The sequence below is a fragment of the Hemitrygon akajei genome, chromosome 20 (genome assembly GCF_048418815.1).
Source record: "Hemitrygon akajei chromosome 20, sHemAka1.3, whole genome shotgun sequence".
NCBI classification, from domain to species: domain Eukaryota; kingdom Metazoa; phylum Chordata; class Chondrichthyes; order Myliobatiformes; family Dasyatidae; genus Hemitrygon; species Hemitrygon akajei.
The window spans coordinates 19979963-20001907 of record NC_133143.1 but is presented as its reverse complement, the minus strand read 5'-3'; the positions used below and the strand labels follow the sequence as shown (position 1 = coordinate 20001907).

At 39.9% G+C, this 21945-nt stretch overlaps 1 protein-coding gene across 4 annotated transcripts in view; it reads left to right on the top strand.

Moving 5' to 3' along the window:
* Window positions 1-21945, top strand: part of ripor2 (RHO family interacting cell polarization regulator 2) — a 335721-nt gene that overhangs the window by 301444 nt on the left and 12332 nt on the right. For all 4 annotated transcript variants that reach the window (XM_073023960.1, XM_073023959.1, XM_073023958.1 and 1 more), the window contains exons 8-17: window positions 621-684; window positions 1849-1892; window positions 2232-2357; window positions 4487-4635; window positions 6700-6829; window positions 13243-13935; window positions 15434-15606; window positions 18677-18839; window positions 20153-20288; window positions 21459-21620. In XM_073023960.1, coding sequence (XP_072880061.1) covers window positions 621-684; window positions 1849-1892; window positions 2232-2357; window positions 4487-4635; window positions 6700-6829; window positions 13243-13935; window positions 15434-15606; window positions 18677-18839; window positions 20153-20288; window positions 21459-21620 — 1840 coding nt within the window. The remainder of the gene's footprint in view (window positions 1-620; window positions 685-1848; window positions 1893-2231; window positions 2358-4486; window positions 4636-6699; window positions 6830-13242; window positions 13936-15433; window positions 15607-18676; window positions 18840-20152; window positions 20289-21458; window positions 21621-21945) is intronic.

Genomic DNA, 21945 nt, shown 5'->3' with positions numbered 1-21945 from the left:
CACACTGAAGTTGAAGGTATCAATAGCCATTGGGTTCCTTGCACATTCTTTCCCCTTCCCTGTGAAAATAATCCATAAGACCATAAGATATAGGAGCAGAACTAGGCCATTTGGCCCATCGAGTCTGCTCCACCATTTCATCATGGCTGATTCATTTTGCCTCTCAGCCCCAATCTCCTGCCTTTTTCCCGTATCCCTTCATGTCCTGATCACTCAAGAATCTATCAACCACTGCTTGAATATATATCAAGACTTAACCTCCACAGCTGCCTGTGGCAACGAATTCCACAGATTCACCACTCCCTGGCTAAAGAAATTCCTCCTCATCCTGTTCTAAAAGGACGTCCCTCTATTCTGAGGCTGTCTCTTCTGTTATTAGACTCTCCTACCACAGGAAACATCCACTCCACATCCACTCTATATGTTTCATCAATTGTTCTCAAGTAGGAGTTCCTTTCTAAAACAAAAGAAGTAACTATTATTCATGAAATCTTTGAACAGGCAAGAGGAAGTATCTCATTAAACAACACTAGCATATCTAATACTTTGCACTAGTCTTTTGTATTGTAACAAATAAGTCTAATACATCTGGAACTGACAATGATTTCTTTTACTCTCAGGCCCTGTGCTCGCTGGAGGTGGAGATTGGAAACTTGCTCGGAGAATTTCACATTAAGATGAAAGGCAAGTATTCACGGAAGAAAGCTGGCACGCGTTTTGTTGTTGGTTGGTAGAGTAAAGAATAATTTTACGTGCTCTCTTAATGCATCACAGCCTGATGGGAAATTAAGTAGAAATTCTAACATGTAATATTGATGACTTTTGCTCTGAAATAGAAAATATTGTGCTTGTATTTTGAAGTTGTATCTCCTACAAAGAACTATCGCAACCAACATCATAGCCATGAGGTGTCAACATTCGTTAATATTGAACATTAATGAAGTGGCAGAAACACTCAACCGATCACACAGAATGTTGACTGACCAGAAGCATTAGGTCTGTTCTCCTTTCCACAGATGCTGCCTGAACTGCTGAGTGTTCCCAGCAATTTTCTGTTTTTACTCTAGATTTTCAGAATCTGCAGAATTTTGCCTTTTTAGTTCTTTAACATAGATCTGAGTAGATTACACAGATGGGTTTTTCAGAATTTTTTCTCTGCAACCACCTCACTATCCATTCCCCATCCTCCTCTGCTCTTGAATGCTCTATCTTTTATGTTCAAGTAAAAGGTTTAGTATTGCGAGAATTTCTTGTTTAAAGCCCTACTTGCCATTTTTGTAGTGACTTGAAAATGGCTGTTTGAAAAAATTAACTGGTAATTCTTCTTTCCAGATGAATATATAACTCCAGATTTGGAAAGTGGGAGAGAAATTTAATCCCGGTTATGGAACAGCGGTAGAAAACCCACCTCTGAACTGCACTGCTGTGGTTCATACTGCGCCTGTCTGCTGACATTCAGTGTACACTGCCACAGGTCTCAGCCTATGACTGAAAGCAAACTGAGGACCTATTGCCCTCACAGGCAGAAGTGGAGAGGGCTCTGGCTTCTTGCATCCACGTTCTTCATATTGGAAGTGACAGGTTCCTGATCCTGCACAATGAGATTGACACATTGAAGTACTCTGTACATCTCCCTCTCACCTGGCCTTCTTTAATAATTTAATAAAATCCCATTGACCTGATAGTTGGAGTTCAGGCAGTTTCCCCTTCACTAACAGTGAAATAGAGTTGATATCCCAAGCTGAAGTTCCAAGGCTCACCTCAGCTGCTTAAAGTGCAAAGTTTTGAAATGGATTCTATGCAGGCTTGAAGTTCTAACATTGTCTTGATCTACCTTGGACTTTACAGGTTTAGCTGGTTTTGCCCGCCTTTGTCCTGGCGATCAATATGAGGTAAGTGGTTTGTAACTTAGTTTTAGTCACACAAGTGAGACATGGCGATTCAATTGTTGAGAGGAATATTGGTCCTCATTGAGTTGATAATGGGTCAGTTTAACTTAATAGTGGTAAAAATAAACATGCTTGACACCTTTTGCTACACATTTTCAGTAACTTGATGTTCTGCAAGTCTGAGTAATGTTCCTATTCAGAATGATCATTCTTGCTAATGAAACTGGAACAAGTGCTGGAGAGGGTGGTGGTTTGAGAACAGAATAAGTCATTTCCTAAATTTTGAAATATAATTAGAGATGTTCCTATGCATGCTAACTGATTTGTTTTATCTTTACCAAGATCTTTATGCGTTATGGTCGTCAAAGGTGGAAATTAAAAGGCAGAATAGAAATAAATGACCGGCAAAGCTGGGATGGAGAAGAAATGATCTTCTTGCCTCTGATTAATGAATTATTCTCAATTAAGGTACATGAACAGCTGAGTATAGACATTGGAGTAATTCAGAAACTACTGTGCTTACCAATCACATTACATTACCTGCCATTTCTGAAGGTTGATTATGTGTCTCTTGATCACAAGGCCTAGTCACATGATGCTGTGGTTTACAAATACTATTGAACCAAATGTGTTGAAGGTTTGTCTCTCTGTCATATAAGATGCAGGTGAAAGCCACTACGGTCATGCAAAAATAGTCATAGTTCTTTAAAAAGAACCAGAAACTGAAGGTGGCACTCAGCCACACAGCAGCAATAAAGAAAGTAAATGGTAATACTTTAGGTATATCCTGGACCTGATCAGGCCACCCAATGGGTCAGAGGCAGAGTTCTTGTACTGACATTGGAGTTTACTAACTTCTGTGTCATTTTACTATGTTAACTTCTTGCAAGTTTTTCATACTTTCCCACTTCAAGAATGTATGCTGGACTTTGGATCTGTCATTCATCTCCCTTTTTAGTCCATTTAATTTCACAGCTCATCCTTCCCCTGTTCTAATGTTTGCATTCTCTGTTTGACTTCTATGTGATAAAGACTTCACTATGCCCAGATGATTTACTGATCTGACACGCAAGATTTTCCTGCTTCCAGCATTGTTTTCAAATTGTGTCATTTATACTTTGGAACAAAATGAAAAGTGATCCCACAAAAGCAGAGGAGTTCCTGCAGCATTCTGACTTTGTTTTGCATTCTGTGCAAAGATTGTAGCTTCATTTTACAATTCTTGTGTCTCTATAACATAATTCCTTTCCTTGCATTTTGCTCACCATCTAATTGTACACTCATTGGATCATTAAATGCCCCCATGCCTTTCTTTTCTTCTGAGATAATTATCTTTCAGAAACATTTCTGAATTGGCTTTGAGAAATGACATACCTTTGGAGAAATACTCAAATTTCTCCCTGCAGAATTTACCCTGACATTTATCAATGAAGCTACTGGATAGCCCTTTTGGGCTGTTGGTCCCAACTATTCCTGTAAATTTAAAAGAAAGGCTTGATGCTGACACTGGAAAAAAGGGAGAGCAGTTAAATGAATACTTGCTACAGGCTCCTTGGTCTTATCAGTCACAGCAGAAATCCAGCAGCTGAAGTAATTGTTTTTTAAACTATCAGATTGAAATTGCATCAATGGAGCATTCAGAATTCCTTAAAAGGATGTCTCTGTTTCATGTCTAGCTGTTTGTAGTAAATTCAACATGATCACTTTCAGGAATCCAGTATCTTTTTATCACTATTCATTCAGTAGATGCTCACTTGACTCATTTCTCAATGATGCATCTGGCTGAGAAAGTTGAAGTTACAAACTCTCAATTAAGGCTAGTACTGTATTGTAAAGATAAGTTATTAGTGCTAGTGACCCTGGCCCTGGTCTGCAGTTCAGTTCAACAGGAAAGTTCTCCTTGACAGCTGGTTGATTTTGTGGCTTTGATGAATTTCTTCTCTTAAACTAATGCCACTCACTGTTGTTTAATCATTTCTTATCTTGGTGCCGATCAAGAATAGTGATATTGTAGATTGCTTGCTTTTGTTGCCTGGGTTACATTTCAAAGTAGCTTCAGGGTGCGAAATGCTTGAGATTAAATTATTCTTAAAACACAGGCTTTTGGACATTGTTGAATTCAGCAAAAATTTAAAATTCACTGCAAATCTTTCATGCAAAGATTAAAAAATAACATTACTAATGGTTTTACACTTAGGACTACTGACCTGTGAGGTCAAGAAGCAAATTATATTGCATTCAATTTTACACCCACGTGTTTGCAGTGCTTGGGGAAATTGCTGGTGTTGCCTCACTAGTGAAAGGGAAAATGTGGATAAAGGACTTCTGTTTGATGTGACCTTTAAGGTAGATTAGCTTTCCACTTGCTGTACACTTGGCAACTGGCAGCAGCAATATCTTACTGTGGAAGCCCTACATGAAGGGAGCAGAGCAAGAAATGATAGAGTCTGTGCTCACTAAAAAGGACAAAGACACTATGGAATAGGACTGCCACCAAAGATAATGGAGCTGGTAAAACCACATGCATCTATTAACTCAGAATCACACAATCAGAATGACACATTTTCTCCATTTAATCTCTCTCTCTCTCTCTCTAGGTGTCAGAATTGAAGGGTCTGGCAACTCATCTCCTGGTCGGCAGTGTCACTTGTGAAACAAAAGATCTATTCACAGCCCAACCTCAAATGGTTGCCGTCGACATCAATGACCTTGGAACTGTGAAGCTAAACCTGGAGGTGACGTGGTAGTAAGTAATGGATGTTGACCTCTATTATTCCATAAATTTCAATAGTTCTATTTAATGTCAGAGAAATGTATACAATAAACATCATGAAATTCTTTTTCTTCACAAACATCCACAAAAACAGAGGAGTGCCCCAAAGAATGAATGACAGTTAAATGTTAGAACCCCAAAGCCACCCCAGCTCCCCCCCTCACAAGCAGCAGTAAAACAATGACCCCCCCCCCCATGAGCACTCAAGCGTGCAGCAAAGCATCAATAAAGACACAGACTTGCAGTACCCCAAAGACTACTCGTTCACCCGGTAATTCAACATACCACAGGCTCTCTCTCTCCTTAATACGGGAAAAAGAGGTGTCCCCTTTCACAGCGAGAGGGGAGACAGAACAAAACAAATCGCTGATTTATGATGTTGAAGTTCTTTTGCGTCGCTGTTTCCAAGCTCTGTGCCCGAAGATCTTGGGTCTCTGGCACACAGCCAGCAGCCAGCTTGCTGCTTTCGATCTTCCGTCTACTCCCACGACACACCAGGCGGCGGCACCGACCTCGAATCCGCCCGCCTCCAGAGCCACGGAGATCCAGCACCCTGAAGGCACGCTGGTCTTCTAGGCCGCGTCCTGTCTGTCATGTTTCTGAGCTCCTTGGCTATCCACGTTGTTGAGTAGCATGGGTTTTACTAAAAAATGGAAACAAATCAGGATGTGCAGTGCCAAAAACAAAGCACTGGGCATTCCAGTTTCACAACCTTCATGTTTCAAACACATCTGTAACATAAATATTTCATTTGATCTTCTTCACATTGTGAAGTACACACATGTCCATGGCCCTAATCAGTGGAAATTTTGCTAAAATACATTTTGAGAATTATTCTTATTCTAAGGGTACTACTAATAATAAACAATGACAATTGCTGGCACTGAAATGTGTGATGACATTTGCGGGCTGCCCCCAGCACATCATTAGGTGTGCTGGTTATTAATGCAAATGACACATTTCACTGCATGTTTCGATGTACTTAGATAAATAAATCTGAAATCTAGTAGTGGAGCGAAGCATGGGGATTGCAGAATGAGGCTACAAAGTACAGGCTTTGACACTCCATGTACAGGTATACTTCCAATTTAGCAGTGAATTGCAGGGACCCTACCTAGTAAAACCCATAAGAGTATGTCTAGAGTGTCTGTTGTTCTCGAATTGAAAGTAGGTTGTAGGACTTTCTTTTCTAGAAAGCTACAACTGAACTTGGCTTCACCACCCATTCAGATCATAACTACTCTTCCAACACATTTAAATCCCTTTAAATCCATACATTACGGGTTTATGCCAGTAAGAAGTGTCACTATTCGACTTTACTTACTCTGTCTAGGGTAATCCAGGATGCTGAATATTTCCATTGAATCCCTCCACCCCTCAGCTCATGTCACTGGTCTATCCACCAAATTGGTCCCATATCACCAGACCATTTTACTGAATCATTTCATTTCTCTTTCAAAAGCCTTCATAACCTTTTTGAAGTTTTATGCCCATAATGGGACATAATGCTTCATTTATGTCCAGAATGGTTTTAAGGAAGATTTAACATTACTTTGCTGCTAATGCCTTTATTCACGGGGATTCACTCACACCTTTAGAATTAAACCCTGTATGTTATTCTGTTTCTCCTCATTCTTTCTAGCAAAATATGTCACTTCACACTTCTGTGTTTTGAGTTTTATCTCACACCTGTCTGGCCATTCCACCAACTTTCCTTTGTTCTCTTGAAGTCCAACTCTGTCCTCCTCGCTGTTTACTGTACTTGTCTCACTTAGACAGACATAGCGGGGTTGCTTTTTCTGAAGTTTTGCCCAGTGTATCCAAGTCTAGTAAATGTATTAGATAGCAATGGTCCAATTATTGACACCTACAGAAAATCCACTGCAGACTCTTCCTCTCTCCTGCTCAGTGTTGTATTCATTCTGCAGCTGCCAAGTTTGCTCCTGCAGCTGGGGGCGGGGGGGGGGGGGGGGGGGTCTATTTTGCTATCAAGCAGACACTTGTAACGACATTGTTTTTTTCCTTGTGTATTTGCAGTCCATTTGATAAAGAAGACCTGACTCCATCCACTGGCAATCTGCACAAAGCTACCAGTGTACAGAGGCGCAGTTCCATATATAGCCAAAGCACACCAGAAACACCCACCTTTGATGACTTCTCCTTCTTTGTAAGTAACGCGCTCCATTGAAAACCATGTACAATTAAGTAAAATATGCACGCTGATAAATAATATTTAAAACAACGGGGTATGGCTTGTGCTTTTCTGTGAATTGTAACTTCCCTTATTTTCTGTTTGTAACTGTTGACTCACATTGCAATGATTTTGAAGATTCATCGTGGACAAATTTGCTGATGATACTAAGCTGGGTGGCAGTGTGACATGTGATGAGGATGTTAGGAGAATTCAGGGTGACTTGGATAGGCTGGGTGAGTGGGCAGATACTTGGCAGATGATGTTTAATGTGAATAAGTGTGAGGTTATCCACTTTGGGAGTAAGAACAGGAAGGCAGATTATTATCTGAACGGTGTAGAGTTGGGTAAGGGAGAAATACAAAGAGATCTGGGAGTCCTTGTTCATCAGTCACTGAAGGTGAATGAGCATGTGCAGCAGGCAGTGAAGAAGGCTAATGGAATGTTGGCCTTTATTACAAAGGGAATTGAGTACAAGAGCAAGGAAATCCTCTTGCATTTGTACAGAGCCCTGGTGAGACCACACCTGGAGTATTGTGTACAGTTTTGGTCTCCAGAGTTAAGGAAGGACATCCTGGCTGTAGAGGAAGTGCAGCGTAGATTCACAAAGTTAATTCCTGGGATGTCTGGACTGTCTTACGCAGAGAGGTTAGAGAGACTGGGCTTGTACATGCTGGAATTAAGGAGATTGAGAGGGGATCTGATTGAAACATATAAGATTATTAAGGGATTGGACAAGATAGAGGCAGGAAATATGTTCCAGAAGCTGGGAGAGTCCAGTACCAGAGGACATGGTTTGAGAATAAGGGGTAGGTCATTTAGAGTTAAGGAAAAACTTCTTCTCCTAGAGAGTTGTGGGGGTTCTGGAATGCACTGCCTCGGAAGGCAGTGGAGGCCAACTCTCTGGATGCTTTCAAGAAGGAGCTAGATAGGTATCTTATGGATAGGGGAATCAAGGGATATGGGGACAAGGCAGGAACCGGGTATTGATAGTAGATGATCAGCCATGATCTCAAAATGGCGGTGCAGGCTCGAAGGGCCGAATGGTCTACTTCTGCACCTATTGTCTATTGTCTATTGACAATAAATCATTGTTTATTATCCCAATGCTTCAGTTTGACTCGTCAGTTGATCACAATAAGGAAGGAGTAGACTAGTGTACATTAGGATGTCAGTAAAAACTCAGCAGCTGCATCTCTCTGCAGACTGTCAAGCTGAAATGCAAAACCTACTTATTCCCAATCCAGTTCAAGAACAAAGCTTATCATAGTTTTGATCTTAATTGCTTCATTTAGAATAGTGATGATTGGTGTGCAAGGGGCATTGCAGTCGTACAGCAGATGTTGTTTAAGGTTGGAGTTAAGTAGAAGTCAGCTTCCACTGGGTTCTGCGGAACTTATGTCTATCGAGGTGATGAAAAACAGGAAGTCTTGACATTTGCATATCCCATTATGACAAAACAATCACTGTGGCTGAATTATATGTTCTGACTGCAAGTGAAATAACAGAGGCATTAGTTTTCATTTGTTAATTTGAGTGGATGAAATATTCTGCATTCCAGAACCTTGCTTCCTATAAGTGACATTCTGTGTCAGGACTGCCAACTTGTGAAATCCCATCCCACACCTCCAAAAGAAATGCTTCTTAATTTATTGCTTCAAATGAAATCAGATTTGTTTCAATTTGTTTTAGCAGTTATAGATACAAAATTTTTGGCTTATAAAAAGCAAACAGCTGAAGGTTATAGGTTCAGAAGGAAATCAGCACATTATAGTATTAATGGCAAGACTCTTGACAGTGTGGAGGATCAGAGGGATCTTAGGGTCCGAGTCCATAGGACGCTCAAAGCAGCTGTGCAGATTGACTCTGTGGTTAAGAAGTATGGTGTATTGGCCTTCATCAATAATGGAGTTGAATTTAGGAGCCGAGCCTGGGCAAGGTTTTTTTCTTATGGAAGACTGGCAGTTGCCCAAGCTGCAAGTCTCCCCTCTCCACGCCACCAATGTTGTCCAAGGGAAGGGCATTAGGACCCATACAGCTTGGCACCGATGTCATCGCAGAGCAATGTGTGGTTAAGTGCCTTGCTCAAGGACACATACACAGCCTCAGCCAAGGCTCGAACTAGTGACCTTCAGATCACAAGACGAACACCTTAACCACTTGGCCATGAATCAATGCAACTATATAGGACCCTGGTCAGACTCCACTTGGAGTACTGTGCTCAGTTCTGGTCACCTCACTACAGGAAGGATGTGGAAGCCATAGAAAGGGTGCAGAGGAGATTTACAAGGATGTTGCCTGGATTGGGGATCATGCCTTATGAGAATAGGTTGAGTGAACTTGGCCTTTTCTCCTTGGAGTGACAGAGGATGAGAGGTGACCTGATAGAGGTGTATAAGATGATGAGAGGCATTGATCATGTGGATAGTCAGAGACTTTTTCCCAGGGCTGAAATGGTTGCCACAAGGGGACACAGGTTTAAGGTGCTGGGGAGTAGGTACAGGGGAGATGTCAGGGGTAAGTTTTTTACTCAGAGAGTGGTGAGTGTGTGGAATGGGCTGCCGACAACGGTGGTGGAGGCAGATATGATAGGGTCTTTTAAGAGACTTTTAGATAGGTACATGGAGCTTAGTAAAATAAAGGGCTATTGTTAAGCCTAGTAATTTCTAAGGTAGGGACATGTTCGGCACAACTTTGTGGGCTGAAGGGCCTGTATTGTGCTGTAGGTTTTCTATGTTTCTATGTTTATTTGTTAAGGACAAAATATGTTTGGGAGGGATGCTAATGGTGACTGAATTGATTTGAAATGGTTTATTATTACCACCTGTATAGAGATACAGTGATAAACTCAGTTCTGCATGCCATTCATACAAATAATTCCCAAACATAAGTGCAATGAGGTAGTACAGGGGAAATACAATACAATAATAATTTGAGACGACACGGTAGCATAGTGGTTAGCACAACAGTTTACAGTACCAGTGACCAGGGTTCAATTCCCGCCACTGCCTGTAGGTAGGTTAATTGAGCATTGTAAATTGCCCCATGATTAGACTAGGATTAAATCAGGGTTGCTGAGCATCGTGGTTCGAAGGGTCAGAAGGGCCTATTCTGCGTTATATCTCAATAAATAAATAAATGAACGAGCAGCATAGGATGGAGAATATGGTGTTACAGTTAGAGTTCAGGTGACCAATAATGCACAACTTGTCAAGTGCCATGTCAAGGTAGATTGTGAGGGCAAGAGTTTGCCTTTACCAGACAAGAGGTCCATTCAAGAATCTCATTTTTAAGCTTTTGTATTTTCTGTCCAATGGAAGTGCGGAGAAGAGAGGATGTTCAGGCTGGGAGGGGCCTGTGATTATGTTAGCTGCTTATCCAAGGTAGAGAAAAATGTAAATAGAGTTCATGGAGGGGAGGCTGGCTTTTCATATTAGGAGGTAATTCTGGGTTTCTAGTTGGAATTCTACTGTATGCATCTTTTTGAACTATATAGGAACCAAGTCTGCTGTTGGCATAATTATGTTTTATTGTGGAGCCACAGTTGGGCTCAAGAGAAAAGTCAGTTTGTAATCCACCTAGAAGATTGGCTACTACTTAGACAGAGGACTCACCTAGACGGTGTAAAGAAATTAGATTTGCATAATTTGTCTATGATCTGAGTAACTGCTTGTTCTTCTGATTGGCGCAGAATGACTCTCCAAGTTTCACTACCCAATGGAGTTAGTGGATCATGTATCTTTATTGTGTTGGTGAGAGATAGAGAATTATTCCCATTATTCCATTAATATATGAATGGAATTTGATGTGAAGATATAGAAAGTTGAAAATGACAGGTAAAATTCAGATGTATTTCGCTGAGTGCTAACAAATTGACTAGGTTTTATTCAGTTTTAAAGGCAAATTGTTGGTAAGATTCTAGCTGAGATTAGGTCACGATGATTTGAGAGCTACACCAAGATACCTGATCCACAATATTACTCCTTTTGATAAATTCCTATTATAGTAGCAAATACCTGAAGAAGATAGAACACTTACTGCCTCTTCATTTGAATGAGTATCCACAATAGGAGCACATACTCATAATTTGAGAAAACTGTTTTGAAACTGTTTAAGATAAATCTCATTTGGCAGAATTAGAGATTTCACTGAATTTATGGACTGCAGAAGGAATACAGTTACAAATTTAGTATGTGACTCTGATGGATTCCTAAATTATGAGACTTGCGTGCATTTATGAATATCTCCCCTCTGATAAAGGTAAAGCAAAGAGCATAAATTTATTTGTAATATTTCACTGTGTCAGAAATTCCAAAGTCATGATCAACTAATGGTGCCCTTCTGAAAAGTAACCACTCTGGAAGTACAGCCCGTGTGCCAATAAATCTCACTAAATGGCATTTGAATGTACAGTATATGGAAGATGAGGAACACTCGTTGCTTTTTATCTCAGCCATTTAGACTTTGAGAGAATCAAGGGGTAAGAAGTTAATGCTGAGGCAAAAGATCAGTCATGATCTTATTGAATGGTGGAGCAGGCATGAGGGGATAAATAGCCTTCTCCTGCAGCTATTTCTTCGATTCTTATAGAGATCGAACATGGGACATGTTGAAGCATTCAGCTTCTTCCATTAAGTGTCTAACACATGCACTAATTCTTTAAATTCTGACATTCAAGAAATGCCTGAAGCCGCCAGCAAACAGACTGCGGCTGTCATTTATAGATGCTCTGCGGGACACATTCTTTGACAAACTGCAACGGAGTCGCTCATTCAGTGACCTGCCATCACTTAGGCTGTGGCCTAGGGAAAGGCCGGAACACTACGTGAGTCGCCTTTGTGGGAGTGATCTCTCTCCATGAGTGAGATTTTGCCAGCTGCATGTGTGTGTGGGTTTTCCTGTCTCAGCTGCTGCTGATTCTCCAGAATTCTTGTGTGTGCCACTCCGCATCAACCTGTTAGTGTGAAGAAGCAAAAACTTGTGCTGGAAAGACAAATTCTTTTGTGTACCATTGCAGGTCATCTATAGACGTGAAAAAGCTAACTCCAGATGTTTGTCCAGATATATGCACATGATTTTCCCCAATGACTAAATTCACATGTTCTTGATCTAACAGGTTCTGGATAGGTTTCGATTTCCTTCTGATTAGTTAGATGATCAGTTTTACTACCTAATATGAACTGAAACCACCTGCATTCAGTTAGGTATGATGTTAGCAGGTCCAGTGAAGACTTGGCACCAGATTTCTGGAATGAAAATCTAGCTGTTATTATAAGTATCTAATTTTGTGGCAGAAAACCATCCAGAAGATCTCCGTATTGTTAAAAGTCTTTGATGAGCCCATAGAGCTTCAGATTTTCAGAGCTTCTGAAATTGCTGCCTGTTTTCCTCCAACTTTTGCATCTGACAGAGCCTGGCACAATTGCTCCTCTCGAGCAGCCTTGCTACTGCCCCGATGTTCTTGCAGGAGACCGAGCAGGAAAAGTTAAGGCCCTGCTTACGTGTACACTTGGTGCACGGACCAGTTCCTCAGCTCTCATGCCGGAGAATCTGATAGCTGAAGTGAGGGGGAGATGTGGAATTACTGTCCTCCAGCCCTTGATTCTTTTCACAACAGAACGTTGAACAAAGTTGAGGGAGATTTAATCTGCTTTCCAATTTTAGTTATTCGTTTTCATGATTACCTGTCAATCGAAAGGCCCCTCCATTAGCTGCCTGCTGAAGTTTTGCAAGCAGCTCAATATTAACTATCAAAATGCATTTTTTTGCCTAAGGAGTACCAGTGGTAATTCTCATCTAGAGAGTATTGACAGTGTAAAGCCAGCCCTATCAATAAACTGCCTATAATACATCTCATGTGATTTTCATTCCCATTGAGGTAAACATGGTTTGCCAGATGAAACATGCATTTGGAAGATTACGCACCTGATTTTATTCCCAATACCTCTTTGTGCTCAATTGGCATAATAGTGACCAATGGAAAACAATTTCAGGTTCGCCAATGACTGTAAACATAAGCTCAACATATTTTACTGCAAAGGTTTCAAAGCAGCTGACATTAAGAAATAGCTTTGCTTAAGCTGCCTGACAACACAAGAGAAATTCAAAATAAGGCAGGCTTGAAACCCTTACTATTCCTAACAATGTTAATATGCTTTTTGTAATGACACTTTCCAATGGTACTTCCAACAATCATTTAGAGAAGAATTTGCCCACCAAGTTTTTGACCGCATGGAGCCTTTTATCTACCGTGTTAATGCACAGTTTTATGACATTTTATGGTCCAATTTGATCAGTAATTTTCCAAAGATGCCATCTTATTTGTAAAGGAGTATTTACTATAAAATGTTTCAGTCAATAGATTCTAAGATAAGTATTTTTTGTTCTAGTCTTCGCAGCTTGAAAATTGTATCTTTGATGAAGGGAACTTGACTGGTGAAACATCCATCTCTCTTAATGACTGTTGTCTTGCAAATGGCAACTGTGGCAATCAGCCTGAACTGGCATCCACTAGTCGAGTCTATTCTAACCCTGAAATTATTTTGATTCCACCGGATACTCAAGATGAAGACTCAGAATCTCAGTCAGCAACAACACAAATAAATGGTGACTCAGCAGCTACAGATACAATAGAGAGAACTGGTGATTCGCCTTCAGCTGAATCAGTGCCAGTAGAAGAGATCAAAGACACTGGGGACACGTCACCTCTGCAAATGAAACACCGCCATCCACTGTTAGACCATGACGGTGATATATTTTTAGAACCTAATGTCACAGTGGCAATCCTTCAAGATTCAGATGAAATGTCTGATCTAAAGCCAGTGGAACTGGATCCCTATGAAGGTAATCTAACCAAGCAACTGGTGAAGAGGTTGACTTCAGCAGAAATGGGGCTAGCTTGTGAGGGGCAGGACACTGAATGCTTCATTTCCAGTGATTATGCAGGAATGCAGTCTACCTCACGGATGAGTCTGGAAGAAGCTCTGCAAGGTCTCCTGCTTTCACTGGAACCACACAAAGAGCAATATAAAGAACTTCTGGACTTGGATCAAGAAGTCATGCGACTTGAGGACCTGCTGAAGGTCAGTATATTAATTGGTATTGGTACTGGCATTGATTTATTATTTGGTCTGGTATGGAAGTGCTACTGCACAGGACTGAAAGAAGCTGCAGAAGGTTGTAAACCTAGTCAGCTCCATCTTGGGCACTAGCCTACAAACTACCCAGGACATCTTTAGGGAGCAGTGTCTCAGAAAGGCAGCATCCATTATTAAGGACCTCCAGCACCCAGGGTATGCCCTTTTCTCACTGTTACCATCAGGCAGGAGATATAGAAGCCTGAAGGCACACACTTAGCGATTCAGGAACAGCTTCGTCCCCTCTGCCATCCAATTCCTAAATGGACATTGAAGCTTTGGACACTACCTCACTTTTTTTAATATACAGTATTTCTGTTTTTGCTCATATTTTAGTAATCTATTCAATATATGTAATTGATTTCTTTTCTTTTTCAATCTTTTTATTAAGTTTTTCAAAAGTAAATACATAATAATCATTGTAGTATAAAGGGAGTGGGATTACATTGTTGATAATTAACAGGAAAAAAAAGCTATAAATAGTACCAATATAATAGACCTCCCAAACCCTATACATAATTGAGTTACTTGTTTATTTATTATTATGTTTTATTTTATTTATTTCTCTCTCTCTGCTAAGTTAACATATTTCACGTCACATGCAGGTGATAATAAACCTGATTCTGATTCTGAGATGCTGCACAGTAACAGGTCCTTACAGACCAACAAACTTAATTACATCCATGCGACCAATTAACATACTAATTCATACATCTTTGGGAGCGTGAGGAGGAAACCCATGCAATCACAGGGAGAATGTATGAACTCCTTACAAACAGTGGCAGAATTGAACCTGGGTCACTGGCATTGTAATCATGTTATGTTAACTACCATGTGACCATGTTACACCACAGTGAAAAATCTAGTTTTGCAAGTTATCCAAAATGCCTGTTTAAAAATGACTGTCCTAAATATGGAATTATTGCTTAGTTAGATAGTTCTGAACATTGACAGCTGAGCAAGTATCCAAGTGTCATAAAGTGCAATCTCTTTTCCCCAGAGATGGGTTCATCAGGAGGACAAGCTGGATTCAAATTGGCAGATGTCTAAGCACCCATACCTGGATCTAAGATTCAGTTCAAATGACTATGGAGCACATCATGACCTATTTCTGATAACCAGAAAGTTTGCAATGCTGCAAATCTGATCTTGCAGCATTTAGTCCTAACTGTTAAAAAATATTTCATCTTATTTCTTTGGACAAGGAAGAGCCCTTTGAAAAAAAGTTTGATATTCTCTAAGTTCAGTCATTAGATACTGTGATATACCAGACAGCTCCATTCCTTTGTGTATTTTTCCATGGGAGGTCCACTGCACTTCTAGCCCTGTTTTTAGTTCTCCCTATTCTGTTTCTCAAAACAATACGGTATTTACTTGCTTTCCATCTTAGCTGACGTTCTCAGAGTTTGGTTCCATGAACTTCTCTGATGTCTTTTGCCTGCAGTGCAAGCCAAGTGCTAATCAAAGCAGAGTGTCTAGCGTGAGTCTCACAGTTGAAAGTGCTCTGGAAAGCTTCGATTTCCTGAACACCTCAGACCTGGAGGACGATGGCGGCGGTGAAGAAGCTGATAATGATGGATCTGAATGCTCCGAGGTTGAGCCTCAGAAGAACGCTGTGTAAGTTCCTGAGAAAGGAATTCAGGGGTATCAGAATTGTTTACCTCCTTCTCAATAAGCAAAAGGATGATGTCACTTTAGTTTGATTTACTTTGTAGTTAATTGAGTGATTGGAGATGGGGATTGAGTGAGGTGTTGAATTGTTTTAATATTTGATGAAAAACTAATTTGAGTGATCCTTGGGATGGTGAGTTCACTGCATTCCTTCAAGGATGTTTTAAACACATCTTAGAATATTTTCCTCTATCTACTTGGCATCTCTTCCTATAGCAGAGTCCAGAAGAGAGAAAATAACAAATATGGCCTGTTCAAAATGGCTGACTGAATGCAAGGATGACCTCAATGTCTTTGAGATGTTGGCCTAGGACAGGATACTGATATTAGTTTGCTCATCCCATCCAGCCATTGCCTGATAGAGTTCTGGTTTTCACCTTTGGGAAACACATCATAACAATGCTCTTCTGTTTCCTAACTTCCGTTCCACTTTAAGCAACTTCCCCTTTTGCTTAACCTAACACAGAGAGCAACCTCAATTCCAATTATAAAATTTGAGTTTTTTTAATAACATTTAAGTTCATATTAAGGAGTAGAATGAGTAACTAATTGGTCTCAAAAGACCTTGTGGAATTTTTAGCCTGAGTCATTCAACTGATTAACAGACTCTTGCCTGAATTAAAGGATATGTGGAGGTGAATTAGAGGCTGAGAATAAACTCAAGAAGTAAGGTATTCCAATTAAGAAATGCTTTTCATAATACCAGAGTATTCAACTAATTCATTTTGAATCATGGTTAATGTACAAAGAGAGGCCCCAGAGGAAGAATTGAAATGCATGATCAATTACTCTGTTCTTTTAAATTGTTTGATTAAATGTTGGCAAGGATATTGGGAGAAATCCCTGCTCTTCAACTTTATCATGAGATATTTTACCTGCTCTCAAGTGGGACAACTATCGGGCAATTGAAATTCCACAGATACTGATGTAAAACTTAAACTTAAATATATGTTTAGCAATTACTGTTTGATATGAACTTTAAAATTATTCCTTGTAAGAATTTGGTCCCATATCATGTCAGGACTGGATCTGAGAGATTTAATAGAACTTTTGAATCAAAGGTCATGGTTATAAAATGTGCAAATGTCAGAGATTAAGTCTAGACTGGTCAAAGGTCTGGATCTGCTTCCTTACAGTCATACCTCTCTCAGTGCATTCTCTAGGATCTGGTCACAAGTCTCCATTATTCATTCTCCTCAAAGAGATGTTAATGAAGAGACAATAACATTTTACTTCAATATTCTTTGCAAATTAATTAAGCTTCCAAGACTTAAACAGAAACTCACTTTAGTGATTAACAGTATGTGAAATGTTACCATACCCTTATCTGGGAGGTTTCTTTCTATCTTGTGCTAGACCATGGTAATGTTTAAACATGTAATAATTTCCATAAGATTTTGCAGTGCTAATTATGCAATAATTAAGAATGCCTAAAGTATTCACACTACGAAATAGATCATTTTGCAGGTTCCCTTAGCAAAGGAGTCCAATGTAAAATGAGCAGGTCATTGATAACTTTCTGGTTTGCAAAGTTACAGCTTGACTGTCCCTTAGAAATTTCTTGTGAAATGGTTTAACATTAATCTTGTTTTGACTTTTAAATGTCTATCCCCACTCTCAAAGTCAAGACTTTCCATCAGAAAAATGTTCTGATCAACACTGAGACAAGGGCTCCCTCTCAAGGCCACATTAGGAATCCTGACCTACCCCTCTGATAGACACAGCTCCGTAACCATAATCATCTGGTAATTGGCCCAATATCATTATCTGACAAACAAAAACATCTCATATGAACAATTAACATGGGGCATTAAACCTAAAAATACCAATTCATATATTGAAGGAATGGTTTGCATGGCCTGCTTTGGTTTTAAATGAAGGATAGAGTATTCTTGCCTATTCACAATGTTTAACTTGAAAGGAATGTAAGTATTCACTTACAGTATGTTAAATACTTGCTTATATTGTGTCCCTACCAAGATTATCCTGTTTACAACCAAGTCAGCACTGGACAGTGCAATTAAATCATTCAGAATTATTTCACCAAAGTGAGACATAAAAATAAGATTTTAGTTGTGCCATAAAGGGCAAGATCACAGCAAGATCCAAAGACAGGAAAATGTGAGAACAGAAGTTCAATGTGTGAGACACGGAGAATAATTATTTTAAAAAGCTGTAGATTTCCTCAATAGCACTACTGGGTACAGTAGTTGCATTTGAGAAGCCACAACAGTGCCAGTGCAAATCTTGGAAGTGGTGCATTGGTGGATGTGACAGTGAATGACCCTCTGCTCCTAGGCTTGATACATCAGAAACATTATAAAATCTGTAATGAAAACCACAAACTTTCAGATCCATTTGTATTCATGCTATTTTTCATAGATTTTGGATTCTTCAATACACAAAGCTGTGTGACTGTACAATTATTTAACTGCATAGATAGGGTTGACTTGGAGCAAATACAGAACTAGTTCACTGATTTTTAGGAAGAGAAGATTGACATATGAGGCCGGTCTGCACCTTCCAGAGTTTAGAAGAATGAGAGGTGGGTCTGTTGATGCATGTGAAGGATTGAAAGTAGAGCACTGACAGGCAGTTTTGTCAGGATGAAGCAGCTAGAGTGAGGGTGCATGATCTCAGGATTAGAAACAGCTCTGAGGTGTAAAAAACAATTTTGGTTGGAGAGTTGTAAGTATTAGGAATTATTTACCAACAAGGATTGTACTTCTCAGATCCCAATAAGTACATTCAACAGAAAACAATAGATGTTCGGACTCTAAAGGACTCCAGGGATATGGATATCTGATAGAAATATAAAGTTGGATGAGACATGACCTCATTAAATGGGGGAGCAGGTTTGAGCCACTGTAAAGCTTACTCCTGCTTCAATTTCTTATTTTCACAGTGGTGTTTGTTGATGTCTCTTTCTGTCAAAGGTTGGATTTTACCTTCTATAATGCATAATTTAAAGAGTATAAGTTATGCAATTAGTTTTCTTTGTTTTCGATGACATCAGGCCAGTGCATCCGGATGCCAGAGGTCACCTCAGTGAGGCATTGACAGAAGACACTGGGGTTGGTACTAGTGTTGCAGGAAGTCCATTACCACTCACCACCGGCAACGAATCTCTTGATCTGGCTATCATTAAGCACCTACAGCATTCTGAACATCTGTTCCAGGTAATGCAATCACTTCCTTTATTAACTGGTATTTGATGGGACTTTTGATGGTTTAACTAAACAACTGTAGCAGAGATTTACCCTGCCTGTGCACATCTCACCTCTAACCTACAAACAAGAGAAAATCTGCAGTTTCTGGAAATCAAAGCAACACATGCAAAATGCTGGAGGAACTCAGCAGGCCAGGCACCATCTATGGAAAATGTACAGTCGACACTGGTGACCTGAAGTTCCTCCAACTTAAAGACCCCAGTGTTGTCTGGTCTTCGGACAATGTAATGGAAGAGCTTGGCCCCAAACCTCCATTGAAAGGCTTTTACAGCTGGTAAAACTTTAGCACCAGTTTCGCTAGCTAACAATGCTCCTGGCACAATTTGAATGTTTCTGAATTTACATTAAAATGAAAATTAAAATCATCAAGTTACTTCAATAAGATAAAATAACAAAATCAACTAAAACATTAAAGAGAAAACAGACAAAACTCAGGACATCAAAAAGAACATGTTCGCCATCTTCCTTACTATCCCACAGAATCTGGCACTGGATGCACAGGGTAGCTGCTAGGAAATTTGAATAAATTGGAGCTGCTCTGCTGGGCTGTACGTAGAGTCTACTGATGAAGTGTATGGAAAGGTACACCGATAGCTTCCTCACATGGCTACATAGGCATGACAGTCCTGGCTTGCTAGTCCCAGTTGACTAGAGTGGAATGGAGTGGAAAGTCATTATCCTGAGATTTTCTTTCAGGCTACTGATCAAAGTTATCCAGATCCTGTTCAAGTGACTGCATCACAACTGGCTCAGACGAGCTAACCAAAGTTCTGTGCTATACAGCTCCATAACTCTATGATCCTAAATAATTACTAACTAAATATGGCAACAAAACTTTGTTAGTGTGAATAAGCAGGCTCTTTCCTTATACTTAAGATAGTTCATCAACACATGATGATAACTGACATGGACACAGCTTCTGAGGTATGGTCCTTACTCTAAAAGCTTAGGACAGCCGCTAACACATTAGGTGTAAAATTACTGCAGTCACCAATGCAAAGCCTTATGGGGATTAGGTCTCCATCAAAGCACTAAAGCCGGATCAGCTTAGGTGAATTTTCCGGTGAGAAAAAGTTATCCATGAAAGAAAGAAATAACATATAGCTGTTAGAAATAGTGGGAATATGCATTATAATGTGTCACTTGCTCTTACACTATTAAAGAGGATATTCTAATTTTGGAGGAGCATTAATATACCACATTATAGTCAGGACTAATTAAAATGAACAAAGTAATTTTAACAATATTTTTGCACTTAACAGCAACTTCTATCGTTTGAAGAATATCCAGTCATTCGGGATAGTCTCCTGGATAAGATTTCTCAACAGACCTGTGTGCTAGAAAACTTCACTGAGCTCAGCTTGGAGAAAATGGGGAGCAGTGATCCTGTTTTAGACGGTTAGTAATAGCAGAAATCCTTTATGGAACCAGAACTCTGCTTTAAAGTTGACATCCACTAGTCACAGATGAATGCATTCATCTCAGGAAGAAGCTCTTCTCCCTCCTCTCTCTTCACGCTCAGTCCACACTAGAGGTCTTTGCTCAGTGGAGCCATTGTAGCTTTTTGACACCTGCTTCCATCACAATTCAAGTTTCTACAAAGTACTTGGTCTGTGCTGGGGACATACTCAGAACACACAGGCTTCATTAGCCAGGTCATTACTCCTTATAAATTCTACAGGCACCAGGCAGGAAAATTATCCACCCATTTAAATAGGTAAGGCATGAAGTAGATAGCCCTAAAGTAGGAAAATGGGATTAGTGTAGCTAAGCAAAAGGTCAGGCAGGGCCGAAGGGACTGTTTTTGAGTTGTACGACTCAATGACACCTCCGGTGTTGACCCACCAATTTGTGTTACAGATACTCTGCTTTGATTTAAAGTTGTGCACCTCAATTTTGTCTTCATCACACAGAGTTTGGTCGAATAGTGTCGAAAAGGCAAAGTGTAGAAGAATCCCCTAGCAGGAAGGGATCTTGTGAACCTGGTCATTTTAGTAAAGCTGAAGAATGGATATATAGACATAGCAGTTTTCTTTGAGGTCTCAGATCCATGTCGGCTGTCAAAACAAGCTCCAGCTGTATTCCGTTCTCCTCTACTGAGGCTGGAGCTGCATTCTTTTCAAGATTAGAGGAGTCAAGGCTGACCTTACTGAACATATCTGATTCCTAGTGGTCTTGACTTGGTATAAACTCAGATATTTCCACCAACAGGAAAGTCTTAAATGATAGGCTATACAAGATTTAGGGCCATTCATTTCAAACTGAAGTGTTTAGGAATGGGGCAAATCTTTAGATTTTTCTACCCCAGAAGGTTGTGGCAGTTAGGTCACTGGGTGTATTTAAGGAGAAAATAGATTTTTTTTTGTAAACTGATGGAATTGAAGGCAATTGGGAATTGGAGTTGAGGGCAGATCAGTCATGATCATACTAAATGGGTGGCAGGCTTGAGAGGTCAGATGATCAACTCCTCTTATTTTTCTTGCATCCTTCTGCGTCCGATAGTTTGTTTTTTATGTTATCGTGTTTCCACTTTCTATTGACCCATATTATTTAATCCTGTTTCTACAGTTCCTTCACTCCTACAGAAACATCCAGAATTGCAGTACACCTGGTTGGAGAGTTCCTGCACCGGAAATGCATTTTATGTACCAGCGGACAGACTGATGAATCAAATAAGAATCCATTTTGGTGAAAATGCGGACAAGATTAGTCCCGGTCATTGTGAAACAGGTACAGCAAATTTCTGTCCTTCTGGTTCAATGTTTACCTGCCTATTAAGGAAATGATTGTGCATGAATGGAGGAGTCAAAAGATAAAGCATTCAGCAGGTTAGACAGCAGTAGAAATTGAAAGAAAAGTAACTTTTCAGGACACTGTCTTTTTCTCTGTGGACGTTGCTTGACATTTTGGGTCGCTCTGTCCTTTTTCACTTTTGTTTCAGATTCGCAGAACCTCCAATTGTCAATGTAAGGATCTCCTCTCCAAGTAGTTTAGAAGTAGTATTTTGAAGGGTAAAGGATATTACTCTCGACCATATAAAGGAAGGTTTTAATTT